Source organism: Trichosurus vulpecula, chromosome 2, assembly GCF_011100635.1.
Source record: "Trichosurus vulpecula isolate mTriVul1 chromosome 2, mTriVul1.pri, whole genome shotgun sequence".
NCBI lineage: Eukaryota > Metazoa > Chordata > Mammalia > Diprotodontia > Phalangeridae > Trichosurus > Trichosurus vulpecula.
In genome coordinates, this window is record NC_050574.1 from 251,130,951 (window position 1) to 251,146,741 (window position 15,791).

The 15,791-nt window shown below is 37.8% G+C and overlaps 1 protein-coding gene across 7 annotated transcripts in view; it reads left to right on the forward strand.

Annotated features, from left to right (window-relative positions):
* MYO1B (myosin IB) overlaps positions 1–15,791 on the forward strand; it is a 227,811-nt gene that overhangs the window by 166,754 nt on the left and 45,266 nt on the right. For all 7 annotated transcript variants that reach the window (XM_036745516.1, XM_036745519.1, XM_036745521.1 and 4 more), the window contains exons 12-14: positions 3,046–3,132; positions 4,220–4,285; positions 15,130–15,234. In XM_036745516.1, coding sequence (XP_036601411.1) covers positions 3,046–3,132; positions 4,220–4,285; positions 15,130–15,234 — 258 coding nt within the window. The remainder of the gene's footprint in view (positions 1–3,045; positions 3,133–4,219; positions 4,286–15,129; positions 15,235–15,791) is intronic.

A 15,791-nucleotide genomic window follows, 5' to 3' on the forward strand; every position in this document is an offset into this window, starting at 1 on the left:
TTTATTGATGAGTTGATTGATCGGCTCTTTAGATTTTCTCAGCTGTGGAGTATAGATTTCTTTTGCAAAAAACCAAAATGCCTGTGCATTTTAGGGGACTTGTAAAACTTTAAACTATAGAGAAAAAGGAAAGCGAGTACCTGTAAAATAGGCCTAGTTTTCCTTTTTTCTATTATTGACCTTTGAAACTTACTAGTAATAGCAACAACAGGAAGAGTACTTATCATGCTGTGAGCTTTGCAGAGTGTTGCGCGTGTCATCTTATTTGAGTTTCATAACAAACCTGTGATATAGGTGTTACAGAAACTAAAGCTGAGAGAGTTTGTGACTTGCCTGGGATCACACAGCTAGTAAGTGTCTGAGGCAGGGTTTGAAGTCAAGTCTTCCTGACTCCAGGTACATCACTCTAACTCATCGTACCACCTACCTTCCTAATCTTAGCATCAGAACTGCGAATGGTAGTAAAGGCTTATTTTAACAAAGAAACAAAAACCAAGACTCTTACGAGTTTAGAAATAGTCTTCAGGAAGAGGAAACTGTTAAAGGAATCTATGGTTGGCTCCTAAAAAAGTTTAGGAAAGAAAAATATAATTGAAATTTCTTTAAAACTTTTCTAGTGAGTGTATGTGTATATGTGTTTGCTTTGCTTACTTGTTGTTTATTCATTTTTTCTTTTTCCGCTGCATTTAGACAGTTTTATCTCTTCTTGTTTTCTTTTGGTTTTGTTTTCTATGGATAGAATCTGATCCTCTGAAGAAATCTTTGTCTCACAATTGTGTACTAGACCTTTGATGCATCTATTACCTTTTTTATAGGCCGGAAAGGGTTTCTGTATATGATTAACATATCGTGTACTCGTAGTAACATATATAAATGTCAGCCATTTTTATTATTTCAACATTAGGACCTAGAGATGTGACCTAAGTTAAGGTCAGGTGCAGGCAGTCTACCTTCTCTTGTTGTAGCTGCTACTAAACAATTTTATTTATTCAATGAACGTTTATTAAGTGCCTACTGTGTTCTAGTCATTGTGGTATGCACTGGGAATACAAAGTGGAAAAAAGCTGGAACTCCTGCCTTATATTCTATTTGGGGAAAACAACAGGATCACAAATAAATAAAATCAAACTATATACAAAGTGAATTTAAAATAATTTCCTCAGGGAAGGCACTGGTAATTGGAGAATGGGAGGAGAATCAGGATGGGTTTCCTATGGGAGCTGTCACTTCAGCTGAGCTTTGGAAGCTGGGGACTCTCTGAGGCAGAGGTGAGGAGGAATAGAGTACATTCCAGGCTTGGAGGACAGCCTGGGCAGAAATGGCCTCTACAGAGAATATTATGCAGACTGGAATGTAAAGTACATGAAGGAAAGTAAATGTGCGATCAACCCAGAAAGATAGAACGGAGATTGTGAATGGATTTTTAAAGCCAAATGGAGAAGTCTTTACACGTTGTTCTAAAGCAGTGGTTCTTAATCTTTTTTCATGTTATGGACCCCTTTGCCAGTCTGGTGAAGCCTGCAGGACTCTTCTTAGAATCCTGTTTTAAACTAATTGATGGAAAGGGTGTGTGTGTGTGTGTGTGTGTGTGTGTGTGTGTGTGTGTATGCGCGTGCGCACGCGCGCGTGCATGTTCCTATCCAAGCATGTGGATTTCCTGAAATCTATCCATGGACCTCTTTCTAGAGGCCAAAGAGAAATAGTAAAATTTCTTGAGCAAAGGATGACATGGTCATGCTTGTGATTTAGGAATATTATTTTGATGCCTATGTGGAGAGTGGATTAGAGAAGAGAGACTGGAGATAGAGAAACCAATTAGATGGCTGGTCCAGGCTAGAGGTAATGATCGCCTGAACTAGGGCAGTTGTTTTAGGTATGGAGAGAGGAGGGACTCATGAGAGACACTGTGGAGGTAGAAGAGACAGCAGGGTTGCTTAGCGGTTAGAATGCAAGACTTGGAATCAGGAAGACCTGAGTTTAAATCTTTCCTCAAATACTTACCAGCTGTGGCAACTGGGCAAGTCACTTAACCTCTCCCAGACTCAGTTTCCTCATTTGTAAAGTGGGAATAATTATAGCAGAGGGTTCTTGTGAGAATCAAATGAGATAGTATATGTAAAATGCTTTTCTAACCTTACGATGTTAAATAAAGGTTTGCTGTTGCTACCACCACTACTACTGCTGCTGCTGCTGCCGCCGCTGCTGCTAAGACATGGCATTTGACTAGGTTTAGGCAGGGAAGGAAAAGTAATTAGTAGCCTCATATAGTAGAGTCACATAGCAATTAGTTATTTCAGGCATTGATAACTGAGAAAAACAGGGAAATCCGACATGTTCACTTACGGTTTTATGAAATAAAATAATCTTTAGAAATTTAAGCAACATTAATTAGTCAAATTAATTTCCTACTTAATAACTATGAAGGACACGCACCCCCAGAACATGTTATAGAAATAAGAACTTTCAAGGACAAATGTTACACCTTGTTACTGATATAAACTCTGATTATCCCCCTCTTTACACACATTGGCACCTGACCTTTCTTCCAAGTTCTGTTCTGAAAGATCTTGCTGTTCTAACAGATCCTATTTGTTGGGTGCTACTGCTGGGATGTTTTAGCATCTATTTAGTTCTAATAGCTTAGCATATATTTAGCTCTTAGTTAGAATACAGGTATTAAATACCTGGTTAGCTCCTCTGTGCTCGTCAAAATGAGCACTAAAGACAGACAAGGTCTAGTTTTTCCTGGCATTAGCTTAACCAAAGTTCTAGGATGCAGAACACAGTGGTTGTTGCTTGTCTGCGTACTAACTTCCTGTTAGATCTGAATTGTGTTTTAAAGATGAGACTCATATTACTGTGTTTGCATGAGCTATTGCTAATTCCCTCACCATGGATGTCTTCATGCATCTGAAAGGAAATAAAACTCTTTTTAAAGGCACCAGATCCTTCTGCCTAGTTTTAAACAGTTAAACATGTTTTTTTTTTCTCAAAATGCCTATGAAAGTAGTGATTGTAATAATTGTATATGTGTATTTTTAATAGGCTTATTATGCCCGAGATGCCCTGGCTAAGAACCTTTATAGCAGATTGTTCTCCTGGCTGGTGAATCGAATTAATGAAAGCATCAAGGTAATAACTGTTTAAACATAAATAAATCTGTTGTTATAACGATGAAAACTTTAAGGTACCAATGGATTAAAAGTACTAATTACAATTTAAGTAAATTCAACCTAACATTTTCTTAAGTGATCAGTAGTATTTAAAAAAAAGAATTTTGTAGAGATTGGTTTAAAGGAGACTTGATTGGCATATGAATGAAAGCATTTATTAAATACTTGTTATATACCAGTCAGTTTCGGTAAATAGCTGAAATAATCCCATCCTCTTTTGCTTTTTATTTTTGAATTTCAATATCAAAACATTTAAAAATAGCTATTATTAACCATTATATTAAAATATCTCAGTAGAAATAAGCAATTAGTAAAAGAAGCAATAGACTGAATGGGTTTTAGAAAACTTGGATACTGGCTCTTCCTGCTGCTAACCAGCTATGTGACCATTAGCAAATCATTGAGCTTATTTGTACTTTTCTGAATAAAATAAGGAGAGGAGGGAGTTTTATTCAGGGCTAAGAGTAGGAAAAAGAGAGGCAACCTGCTGCCTAGAGCACGGAAGGTAGAGAGGGGTGCAGTAAGCTGCAAGTTTTATCATAGGCACATTTTGTTTTTTTTAATGCTACTAGGTCTACTCTTCATTGGCACGTAGGAGGAATTTATCTTATAAGTCTTAAATTGTGGTGAAGGCTTAACGTCTCTGATATATAGTAACATGCAGTGCACGATCTTAAAACCTTTTATTGGACATGCATGTGTGTTGTTGTATGTCTCTTTTGTTTGGAGCCAGGAACCTGAGAGACCCTTCTAGCTCTAAAATGCTATAAATCTGTTTTATTAAATTAAAAAGACTTTTATGTCACATGGATTGACTTAGCTACTAATAAAATTTCTGGAACAATCATTGCTGATTTATAATCTTTTTCATATACTCAACAAATTAAGCTCATGTCCTTCATTACTGTTCTATTCTTTGTTAAAAAAAAAAAAACCATGGGGTAATGAATTCATGTGATTTGTCGCTAGACCTCATTTTTGCTTTGTTATTTTTATGGTAATGATTTATTTCATGCTGAAATTACAGCTCTTGTTTCTTACTTAAGGCACAAACAAAAGTGAGAAAGAAGGTTATGGGAGTTTTGGACATTTATGGCTTTGAGATTTTTGAGGTAAGTTGACTGAGAATCAGATTATTTGGGGGTAAACTTAGAGTATCCCTTAGTATCCATTAGCCTCAGGTCTGAGTGTATCATGAACTTCATGCAGATTTAGTGTAGGATTTTCCTCAAGTTGAGCACCACCATGTTGAATGCAATGTTGTTCTTAATTCCTTCTTAGAATAGCAAGGAAATTTTAAAAGCATAAGTTCAAACTTTGTACTGTGATCATGCACCTACTGAGTACCTAGATATTTACAGCATGCTAGTTTGTGTGTGCATTTCCATAATCCATGGTCCATGGTCCTATGGAAAGAACACTAGCTTGAAAAGTAGGCCTAGATTATAGTCATTAACGACTTACGTGCTATAGGGAAAGTCATCTAATGTCTCTGAGTCTCCATTGCCTCATCTGTAAAAAAGTCTTGTATCATCTCTAAGATCCCTTCTTAGGTCTGTTTGATGCTATAGACATAATTCTATATGCTATGAAGGCTGAAATAATTTCTACTGTATGTATTATTATTCATCACTGACGAGTAGACCAACATCTGTGGAAAATATGACAGTGCATAACACTATCTTCTACTTGTTCATACACAGTTCAACACTGATAATGCAGTAATAAGTATTCTATAAGAATAATTCAGCATTATGTGACTAAATGTTAATAATTTGCATGCAGATATGGGATAGCTAATTAAAGTCTAAGAACTCCTATGTTCCTTGTTTAAAAAGAAGTGAGATAGACTGAAGTCTTTGTGTGTCCCTCAACATCTCTTGTAACTTTGAAAATAACCTTCTTTTCCCCCATGGATTTGCCTGTTCCTACAATTGTTTAAGCACTGCACAGGGTCAGCAAAAGACCTTTCAAAGACAAGATATTCTATCTGTATTGATTGCACTTCCGTCTAATATTTGTCTCAAAGGATTAGTTGAATGGAATGGACTTGGTCCATGGCAGGGGTCCTCCTCTAAGAGCTTTCTAGCATGAGAGAGTTTATTGCAACCACTGCATCAGGCTACACACACACACACAGATAAAACCAGTATTAATCCCTCACTTCTCTCCCCCTTACCGTCCATGCCTCTAAGTAAAGTTGGAAAGTACAACTGCTATCCCATAATCCTAGGTCACTCCCCGGGAGTGAGAAAGCAGACTCCTAGACTGGTACCTAGAACCTGCCCACTGGTGATGCTGTGTGTTGTGATTGCGGCTTGGGACCAGCCCCCACAGATCAGTCTTGTATTGCTTGCCATCTCATGTCCAGACTTTCCTCTCCTCCTTTGTAAAGAGAGTAAGTTGAGCCAATTGATCTCTGTGGTCTCTTCGAGCTCTGGAATTTTTGATCCTGTAAGGTTGAAAGAGCACCAGGGGTATCTTATAGCCAGCTCACACCAGCAGCCAATTGTTAGACTTTCATTGTGAGCATTTACAACTCATAAATCGGCAAATGATACAAATCAGGGCTTGATTTATTGTTTTGCAAGTTTCTCACCTAAGAAAGTGATGGAGAAAATGTTCATCCTGTGGATTAAACTTAGAAGTATGCTGTGCATATATTTTCCCCGTGGTGAGCCAGTTGTTAAACATTTACCAGCCAGCTCCTAAATAGCATATCAAAGATAAAGCACTTCAGAATAATCTTTCCTTAAGTTAGAGATCTATCATCCTTTAACTGACCTTTGCTTTGCAAAGGACAGTAAAGCAATTGAATTCAAGAAACAATTGCTATCTTCACATTGTATGAGCAGAGAATTAGAGATGCAGATTTGGGTTGTCTGCATTGATCCCCCCAGCAAAGCCTCGTACGGAACATGGCCCTTTTCTAGCAAGACTTCACCTCACTCCCACTAAATGGGAAGAATGAGGGAGGCATTGTGTTTCATAGTTGGCAGAGATAGAATTGCTCAGCCTGGCATACAGCTTTTCTGAATGTTGGCATTTTTGATAACAGGGCAGATGGTGAGCAGAGCTCTCACTTGAAGCAAGTTGAAAGAAAAGAACGTGCTTCCTGATGTTTTGGAAAACAAGGAAACTGGAAGAGATTTTCTTTGCTGTCTCAGCACAGTATCTCTTAGATAATTTCTAAAATCCCTTCCAATTCTGGATTCTGTGACCTATTTTCTAAACTAGCCCAAATTTAATTGGAATTAGTTGGGGAGAATTTTCTTGCATTATACCCTATCATACAGCTTCATAATGGACACATTCTGGTCTTTTGTTTAAATTTTGGTTTAACGTGCTTTGTGTCTACATCTAGTAAAAACAAATCTACGTAGGGAGAAATATATGGGCTCTAACCCAACCGTAGCTCCCTGACTGTGACTGGCACAAAGCAGGCACTGAAGAAATGTTTTTGAGTGATTGATTTGAGATTCGGGAGAACTCTTTTAATGGAAAATGTGATAGTTTCATTCATTTTTTTTTCCACAACTGAAATTGTTTATTTTCAAAGTTAAACTTTTTAAAACAAGTTACTTGTTCAAACAAATAACAAGGAAATTATAATTGCTTCTTGAAGAACAGCTTTAAAGAAATTGTGCTTTTAGTTTCCTAGGTGTTTTGTGTGTATCCCTTGTGCTATCAACTTTCCCGTGGTCTTGTTTGTCAGGTCCACACTTGCAAAGGTCAAGAGTTTTTCCTTGCTTCAGAGTGTGAGCAGCGATCGGTATCTCTTCTCATACCTTAGCCGGGGATAAGTACATTATGTTCATGTCCACACAGACTCCAGGTTTTCCCCTTTCTGTGTTCATTAAAGCAAATGTAGATAAGTCATTCCTTTCAACTGAACTTTACCCTTGTTATTTACTTTGTTGGGCGGTAACTTTGACTTTGAGGAAGAACCAGGAGTAAGGAAGAAGACTGTTCATTTTCCTACTTGGGATTGGAAGAAGGGAAGATACCTCTTTTTCCAAGAAGAGATTTCATTTGTTCCAGAACAGTGGTCTGGGATTCAACTTCTTGACAGAATTAGTGCTTCAGATTCTATTATAATTAAGAGGATGATGGAGTGAGAAAAGCTTAAGCTCTGCTCTTAACAGGCTTAACTACTCAAACTTAGAAGAGATTGCCTTATATATCTAGAGGCAGCACATTCGTTTATGGTAGGAGACAAATACATAGTAGGATATCCTAGTGGTTTGTTGATCTCACGATGCGGCTGAGGGATGCCGGTGGAACAAACAGGCAAGCATCCAGGCAGTGTAGACTTGGAGTCAGGAATGCATGAGTTCAAATCCTGCTTCAGATACTTACTAGCTATGTGATTTATTAAACTCTGCCTCCATTTCCTCATCTGTAAAAGAGGATGATAATTATGGCACCTCCCTCCTAGGGTTGTTCTGAGGATAAAATGAAATGATATTTGTACAGCGCTATCTAGTCTTATTTTTATTTTCCTTGTCTTCCCTTTTGTTATGTGAACTCTTCCCTCCCCTTTTTTTTTCCTGGTCATACATTTCTTTGATGACATCCTTCATGTCACTTCTTCTGTAATTCCTTATTTATAATGTGTTGCAACCTAATCATACCCATCATATGTTTCACCCATTGTGCTTTGGATGACCTTCAAATTCCCTTCTTTAGGGATTGTAGTGTTGTGTAACCAGCAGCCATCCAGCATATAGGCATTTATTAAATACCTACTGTTTGCCAAGCATTGTGATAACCTTTGGGAAGATACATGTTTTAGATAAAAACACGATCCCTGTTCTTTAGAAGCTTATAGTCTGGGGAAGGCTAATCCATACAGATAATTATTACGTGATAAATCCATTAGAGAAGTGTTATGTGAAGTCTTGGAGGAAGGTTATTACCAACTGGAAGGATGTATAAATTTGTCCGGATAACTGAGGATTGGGTTCAGTTTCCTGCATTAGGTGGGGGGTCCATTCAGGAGCTCAGATAACCTTCCTTATCTGAAGGTTATATGTTTACTTGATTGAGGCAGCTGAGGTTAGATATGCTTCAGGAGTATCTCATCCAGCTAACTGGTGGCATCCCCTTCTCTGCTTCAGGGATATTTCTGTCCTGAAAACCCTGGTGTAGGGGATGAAAATACTTACATTTGGAGGCTAAGGACCTGGTTTTAGCTCCTGGTATTGCTTCAGGATGACTTACCCAAGTGACCTTGGGGAAGTCACTGAACCTCTATAGGTCTCACTTTCCTCATCTATAAAACGAGGGTGGGGGAGGCTTGGACTAGATGGTATTTAAGGTATCTCTTTACTCTAACCATGTGATTCTGGGAACCAGTCTTCTGATTAGATGTAGAAACAAGGTTTTTCACCTGGGGCCCTTGTTTTTTCCGGACCTTAAGCTGTCATCTTAGAGCATCTGATGAAGTCACCCTTTTCTCAAGCCTGTAAGTTTTGTTGACTGTTAGTAAATGGGCCTGGGGTGAGCCAGGCACATGACTCTCCTTTTATTATTGCAAAACTACCTCAAGCAAAATCCCAGCCCAGAAAACCTTACAGCATAGAGATATGTGAACTTCAGGGGAACAGAACACTTAACAGGGCGTGCATATGGGATTCTTTTCAAAGACAAACTCTTAGTTTACTTACACTGCATTTCTAAAGGCTTTGCTCATACTTCTCTGAAAAGACCTCCCTTCAGCACTAATCTGTCCTCTGCGAGTGTGAATTCCTTCCATTTTAGACCAAAAGACATACCCTTTCCCAACATCCACAGTCTCTGTGTGTGAATACGTGTGTGCCTATATATACGTATGTATATATGTATATGTGTATATATACATATATATATACACATATATGTATATATACATATATATACACATATATGTATATATATATATACACATATATGTATATATACATATATATACACATATATGTATATATATTTTTAAAGGACCAATTTTGATTCTTCTGAATCAGAACTATGAGCTAAGGCTAAAAACCATATTGTTTACATAAAGCTCTTTAAAGACCATGAGGTTGATAGAAGTTAATTGTCTTTCTTTGAGCTGACTTCTCTGCTCCTCTTTTCCCTTTGTTTTTTGGGAAACATAAAAATGTAAGTTTTTATAGTTGATTGTTCTGTGATTTGCCGTTTTTATGCCTCCTCAGATTAATCCTTCAGATATCCTAGTGCTCAATAACGGGGGGAGGGGGTCATCTGATTTCCTTTCAGGAAGTCCCAGGACAGATTTGGCTTGTTTCTTTCATCTTTTCTTTGAAATGAAAGTCGAGAATTTTTTCATCTGTTCCATGTTTGTCTGAAGCCTCTACTGGGCTTTTACACAGTGAAAAACTAGGAAACTTACAAAATTGAGTGAAGTAATTGAAAATCAGGAGGGGAAGGGGAATAAGCATTTATTAAGCACCTACTGTGTGCCAAGCAGTGTGCTAAATGCTTTACAAATATTGTCTCGTTTTATCCTAAGCACTCCAGAAATGTTGTATATAAGGATAAAATAGACCGTAGACTCCAGCCTGTCATTTAAGAGCCTCCCCCTATATGCTTTCACATACACTACTGACCTTCTACTCCCCCCCAAAAACCCTCCCTTATCATTAAAGGTAGCTAGTTATGGTGCAGTAGATAGAGTACTGGGCCTGGAGTCAGGAAGACCTCAGTGCAAATCCACCCTCAGAGGCTTATTAGTTGTGTGACCTTGGGTAAGTCACTTAACCTCAGTCTCCCAAACTGTAAAGGGTATGTGTATGAAAGCATACAGGGGAAGCTTTTCCCATTTGTTTTTCTGTGCAGATTTTATTATTCTGCCTAATTCTGAGTAGTACATTGCTGCTTTGGAACATTACAAAATCTTTAGATTGGCTTTGGAATTATTGATATTTTTAATATATTGGCTTGGATTAGCCATGTGCATGGGACATCCCTGCAATTATTTATTTTCCACTCTTTCTGTCAACAATTTTTTCTATGTCTGTTTTGTCTTGGTAGGTTAACATCCAGATATTTAGTACATTTTGTTGTCATTTGCATTTCTCTACCGATTTTCCCAGGTATTTGTGAAATATAAAAATGTCATCTCATTTTTTATTGTTACCTCCATGTCTGTCAAATTCAGTGTCTGTCTTGTTGATCTGGTTTGTAATTTGTTTTTGAATGATTATTAATGTTGATTACATTATAAGAGTGCTTTTACTTTATAAATTTAACTGCTACTTGTAACAAAAATATTCAAAACTGATATGCTTTTGTTATCAAAGGCACATTCAAGCATGGTATGCTTTAGTTCTCTCTCCAAATGGTTTGAATTGAGCTTTGTCAGTTATGATTTCTGCAGCTCCAGATTTTCTCAAGCTAGCCATAGCCTGGTAAATTTTAGTTCAGCCTCTCAATTTATACCTACTTACATCTTTTTGACATTAAATTATAATGATGGCGATTATCATATCTCTTCCACTGAAAAGCATTTTAAAAAAATTAAAGGCTGACCCAACATGCTGCCCCTTTCGTGTCTCTTCCAGTTATTCCAAAGTGAATTGAATTGGAAAAGAATCGTGGTTGTTTAGTTTCAGACCAACTTATAGCCAGTGGGCACTTCCTGCTGTCACTCAGGTCATTCACTTTTTGTCACAGCCAGCTCTGCCAAAATGGTTCTGTCTGTCTGCCTGACACGTCAAAAGAAGCTTTGAGCAGATTACTGTGTTTTCTGCAAAACATACTCTGGCTTACCCCCCGCCCCACAGACACACGCTAGGAGATATTCTTCCCTCCCCAACCTGCTTTTCACCCATCCTAAAAAAATAAACCTAGAACATTAAAGATACCTTCTATGATATACTTCCCTACAGTGCGAGATCCTTAAAGGTAGGGATGGAGTGTAAAGTCAATTTTGACTAGAATCTCAAGGATTTAAGAGGAGGAATAATATGAAACAACACAGGAAAGGTGAGTTGACCTCGGATTGTACTGAGCCTTGAATATCAGGACTAAGAGTTCATATTTCATTAGCTAAACAGTAGGGAGCCACTGACAGTAGATACTTAGTCTCCCCAAAAGTTATAAGCATGTAGGTGCTAAATTGTGGGACTTTGCACGGAAGACTGAAATAAAAATGAATCTCCTTTCTGCCTAATCATGAACATTGCAGGAACTGGGTCAGAGTTCGGCTTGGTGTGACTGAGGAGAGACGTCTGGGATTTTAAGACTGGTCTGGAGACACTGTGGAGAGCAGAGCTAAAACCAAAAGACTAGCTGTAGTTCTGAGGACTAAGAAGGAAGGTTGGAAGGGAAAAGGCTTCTCAGGCAGCAGCCATCAGAATAGGAAAATTCCAAGCCTCACAGTTGAGTCAGGAGTGTATGTGGCCATTGGCTTCATATGGGGTTATAGGTGGCTAAGTCAAGAATAATCTTATATAGTAAACTGGAACTTTGCTGTGGCACCATTTAAAATGCAAAAGTAAATAAAGGTAGTTTGTCTTGGGTTTTATTTTAAGGGAGTTTAATTACTCAAGTACCAGAAGACCTCAACATTCCCATCACATGTATCCCAAGGCTAGAGCTATAGCTGGGCTCTAGTGTATAACATAAAATAGTCTAAATCTAGTGGGGTGTATGGTAGATGAATAGAGTGTGGCTCAGCTTCTCCTAAAGACTTAATTTCCTTTTTCTGTTCAGCCTTGAGGGATAAATTGAGAGGTGACTAGCAATTACAGGTATACAACTGAAGTAGAAATGGAGGGAGAAGAATAAGGAAGAAATTAATGGAACCAGCTGTCACCGTAGTCCTTCCTAGGATTTGGGCCTTGAGACAGAAAGGCTGGAAAGAAGTACCCTGCTCATGAATAACTTTGTTCTTTCATGTTCTGAGTCGTTATTATTTACAAATTGATTGATCCCTATAAAATTGATTGGAACTCATAGCTTTTGTAAAACACAGACAGTTGCATCCTAAAAAAGAAGAGATATCCAGTGAAAAACTTGGCATTATTTAATGTTGTACAAATTAGAGGAAATAGTCATGTTCTAGATGGAACTGAAGACACCATGGTTACATTTTGCAGTACAGTCTTGCTTTACATTGAAAAGCATAATGATTTAGAATAAAAATTCACCACAATTTTTCAGATCAAAACTGTTATGTATTGGATTAGTAAATCTCATATTATCCATTTGTAGTGCTGTGTGTGCGTGTGTGTGTGTGTGTGTGTGTGTGTGTTAGAGAGAAACACACGCAGAGACAAAACTCATTGGGTGTCTCTGTAATTCTAAAAGAGGATAATAGTCAATTATATTTCACATTGAGATGCTCAGTTTTTTAAGCCCAAAGAATACAATTGGTTATAAATTTCTCTTCTTAGAAACTACCCTGGAGAAAAAAAAATTCCATTTTGTTTAGGTTTTTGTCTTATGCAAGGTGGAAAAGAAAACCTTTGCTCCTGAATCTTGTTGCATCCCACCTCCTTTGGTGGTGTCTGTTTCCTCTTATTGCTCTTATTGCAGGTGGATGTGGGCTGTGTTGTGGGCCTGTGTCACATAGATTTCATTTATCCTAAGAATAGAAGGACATTAACCCTCCTGTACTGAGCATGCTTCAGGGCGTCAAGACAGTCACTCAACACTATTTCAGTCAAACCCATTTAAAAAAAAAAATTGGAGAGACCTGTCACAATAGGATCTTCGTGCTGTTAGTGCTTACCGCGTGGGAAGTAGGACTAAGTCCTAAATGGTTGGTTGATCTGTGACACATACTCACGTATTCTGTGTAATATAGACAAAGTTTGAGATGTGCGTATTTGCCACCGTGAATAACTTACCACCGACTGTTTTGTTTCTGAAATTCCTTATTCTTAAGAACTGACAGCATCTTATATAATTTATCTTTTTTGCATCAGAATGCAGTAAGTATGACCTGTTTGCGGTGCCACTTTGTTGCATGCTATATGTTAATCTCTTCAGCTGTGTGAATTTTGCCGCAAATAAACCTTAGTTAAGCACGTAGCCATTAGGGCACGTTGAATCCAACAGGAATAAGTGTGTGTATGTATATGTGTGTGTGTGTGTGTACGCATATATACACACACACACATATACATTCAAGTTTGAAGGGCAAATTTAGTTTGCCTTTATCTTAATTAATTGTTGTGGGTAATTTGTGCAGCTTTGGTTCTTGTTTCTAATCTGCGTGTGCGTATTTCATATTCCTTGTTTTGTAGCTTAGCAACCAGAGAAGGTTATATTCTCATGTCTAAGAAAACTCATTGCCTCTCCCACCTCACTTAAAACTTGTCAGCATAATAAGAGTATTGTAAATAGCATCATGGCTACTTCATGGAGACTTCCTGAATAACATCAAGGCCTTCGTGGCTCATTGTATAAGATTCTGTGAATACATTTTCTGAGTTAGTCAAATGTCTGTCCCTTCCATTAAGCTTTCAGGGAATTTTTTTTTTCTTAAGGCTACCCTTTTTATGACTTAAGAACTCTAAATGTTCTCTTATCAGAGAAGTAAATAGTGTTATTAGGGTAGGGCTGATCACGGTAATAAATTCTCTGGGCACATAATTGTTCCAAAGCAATATTTTTAAATAGGAATTAGAAGCACTTTTAAAACTTCGCATAAAAATTAATGTCAGGGAGAGTATACTTTAAAGTGTGCATGGTGTAGTAGAAAAGACTGCTGGATTTGGTGCCAAAAGAGCTGGGTTCAAATATTAGCTTTGTCCCTGAATCTCAGTCTCTTTATCTGTAAAATTAGGGGGTTAGGATCAGGTGATCTCCAGGATTCCTTCTTGCTCTAAATCCTTTGATCCTATGAACCTGTGATTGTATCCATAGAAAACATTAAAAATGACTCTCACCTGTTTAGTTGAGTGTTTCAGTTAGCATTTAGGATCTTTCTACCTTTCCTTTTTTTCTTCCTTAACACAGTCCAAATGGGATCACACTATATAATGTCATGTTCATATCATTTGTGGTTTAGAGCTGAATATTTTCTGTCACCAGCTCATCAGTGGTGACTAGAAATCCTGGACTGCCTTCCAGAAGAAAAATTAGGTCAGGTCTTCCTCTCAGGCACCAGATTCTAATTTCTTCCAGCATCTGCCCTAGTTCCTTCCCCAGCTGCTTCTGCAGTGTTCTAAGGTTCCTACCTTCATCCCTTCTTGTAGTGAGGGAACCAGAGTTTCTGTCATCAAGAAAATGAATGGAAGTTCTGTGATGAGCTCCCATTGTCACAAGTGAGACTAGATTAATAAATAGATGCCAACAAACCTGGAGTGGAGGAGATAAACTTAATATATAAGGGTTAGTTAGAGTAGGAGCACCTTCCTGCCTTCTTTATTCCCATACCACCACCATCCCATATGCGCTAATCACCCCTCAGCAAAAAGGGAAAAAAAGCAAGTGATGCTACTACCTTAGTCAAGGTTAAGGTAGTAGCTGTCTCTACTGGGAAGACTTTGGATCCATATAAGATGTCTGTTAGGATCTCAGTTCGCCCATCTGCTGGTTTTACATCCTTCATATTAGAAGGCATAGAAATGCCTATGGTGTGAGAACTTTAGACCACATGATTATGAATTCTACTCTCTGTTTTCTGACCTTTAAAATAAGGGAAAAAAAAAAACACAACAAAAAAACCAAGGTTCATATTTCTTCCACTCTTGTGCAAGACCAAAAGCTGACCTACATCCCTGCAAATGGCATCATTTGCTTGCCCTTTTTTTTTTCCAGTTTATTCAACCAACATTTACTGTTGTGCCTGCTGGGCCTAAGTCACTGTCCTTTACCCCACTGTAGCTAAATCTAAAAAGCTTGTTCCTCATCAGCTGAACTGTCAGAGTGTGGGCATTATAAATACACTAAGTTATGCTTTGTAAAAAAACCACTGTTGCTTTTTTTTCTTCTCCTACAGGACAACAGCTTTGAGCAATTCATTATTAACTATTGCAATGAAAAACTGCAGCAGATCTTCATTGAACTCACCCTCAAAGAAGAGCAGGAGGAGTATATCCGAGAAGTAATGTCCAAATACTTTTTAAAAAATTTCTTTTTCTTTTGCCAGTTCCAAAAAATACATGGGCATTTAAAACTGTTAATATCAGCTATGATCTATTTAGTTGTACTATGTTTGAGACCACTGGACTTGGACAGTAAGATGTGGGTTTGAATTCTGGTTCTGTTCTTTATTAATGGTGCCATTCACATTACTAAACTCTCTGAATTTCAGTTTAAAACTAATACTTGTGCTGCCACCTGCCTTATAGGGATGTTGTGAGGAAAACACTATATGAATTGAGCTATTGTTAATTTATTTATTATGTAGTGGAACAGGAAGAACTCATACATAGAGCTCTGAAATAATGGAGTATTTGGAAAAGCGTCCTGAGAACTTGCTTTTGGCTCATTTCCTGAAGAAAAAAATTCATTTTCTAAAAATATCCATTTCAGATCACTAATAGGTAACATCTGTCAGGTGCTTTCAGCCTTAGTTAAAAAAGAATATTTTGATTCCCCTTTCCTCACCCCTCCGCACTTCAATATTCTTGTATTTTCTAAGTATGAACATGTTTTAGT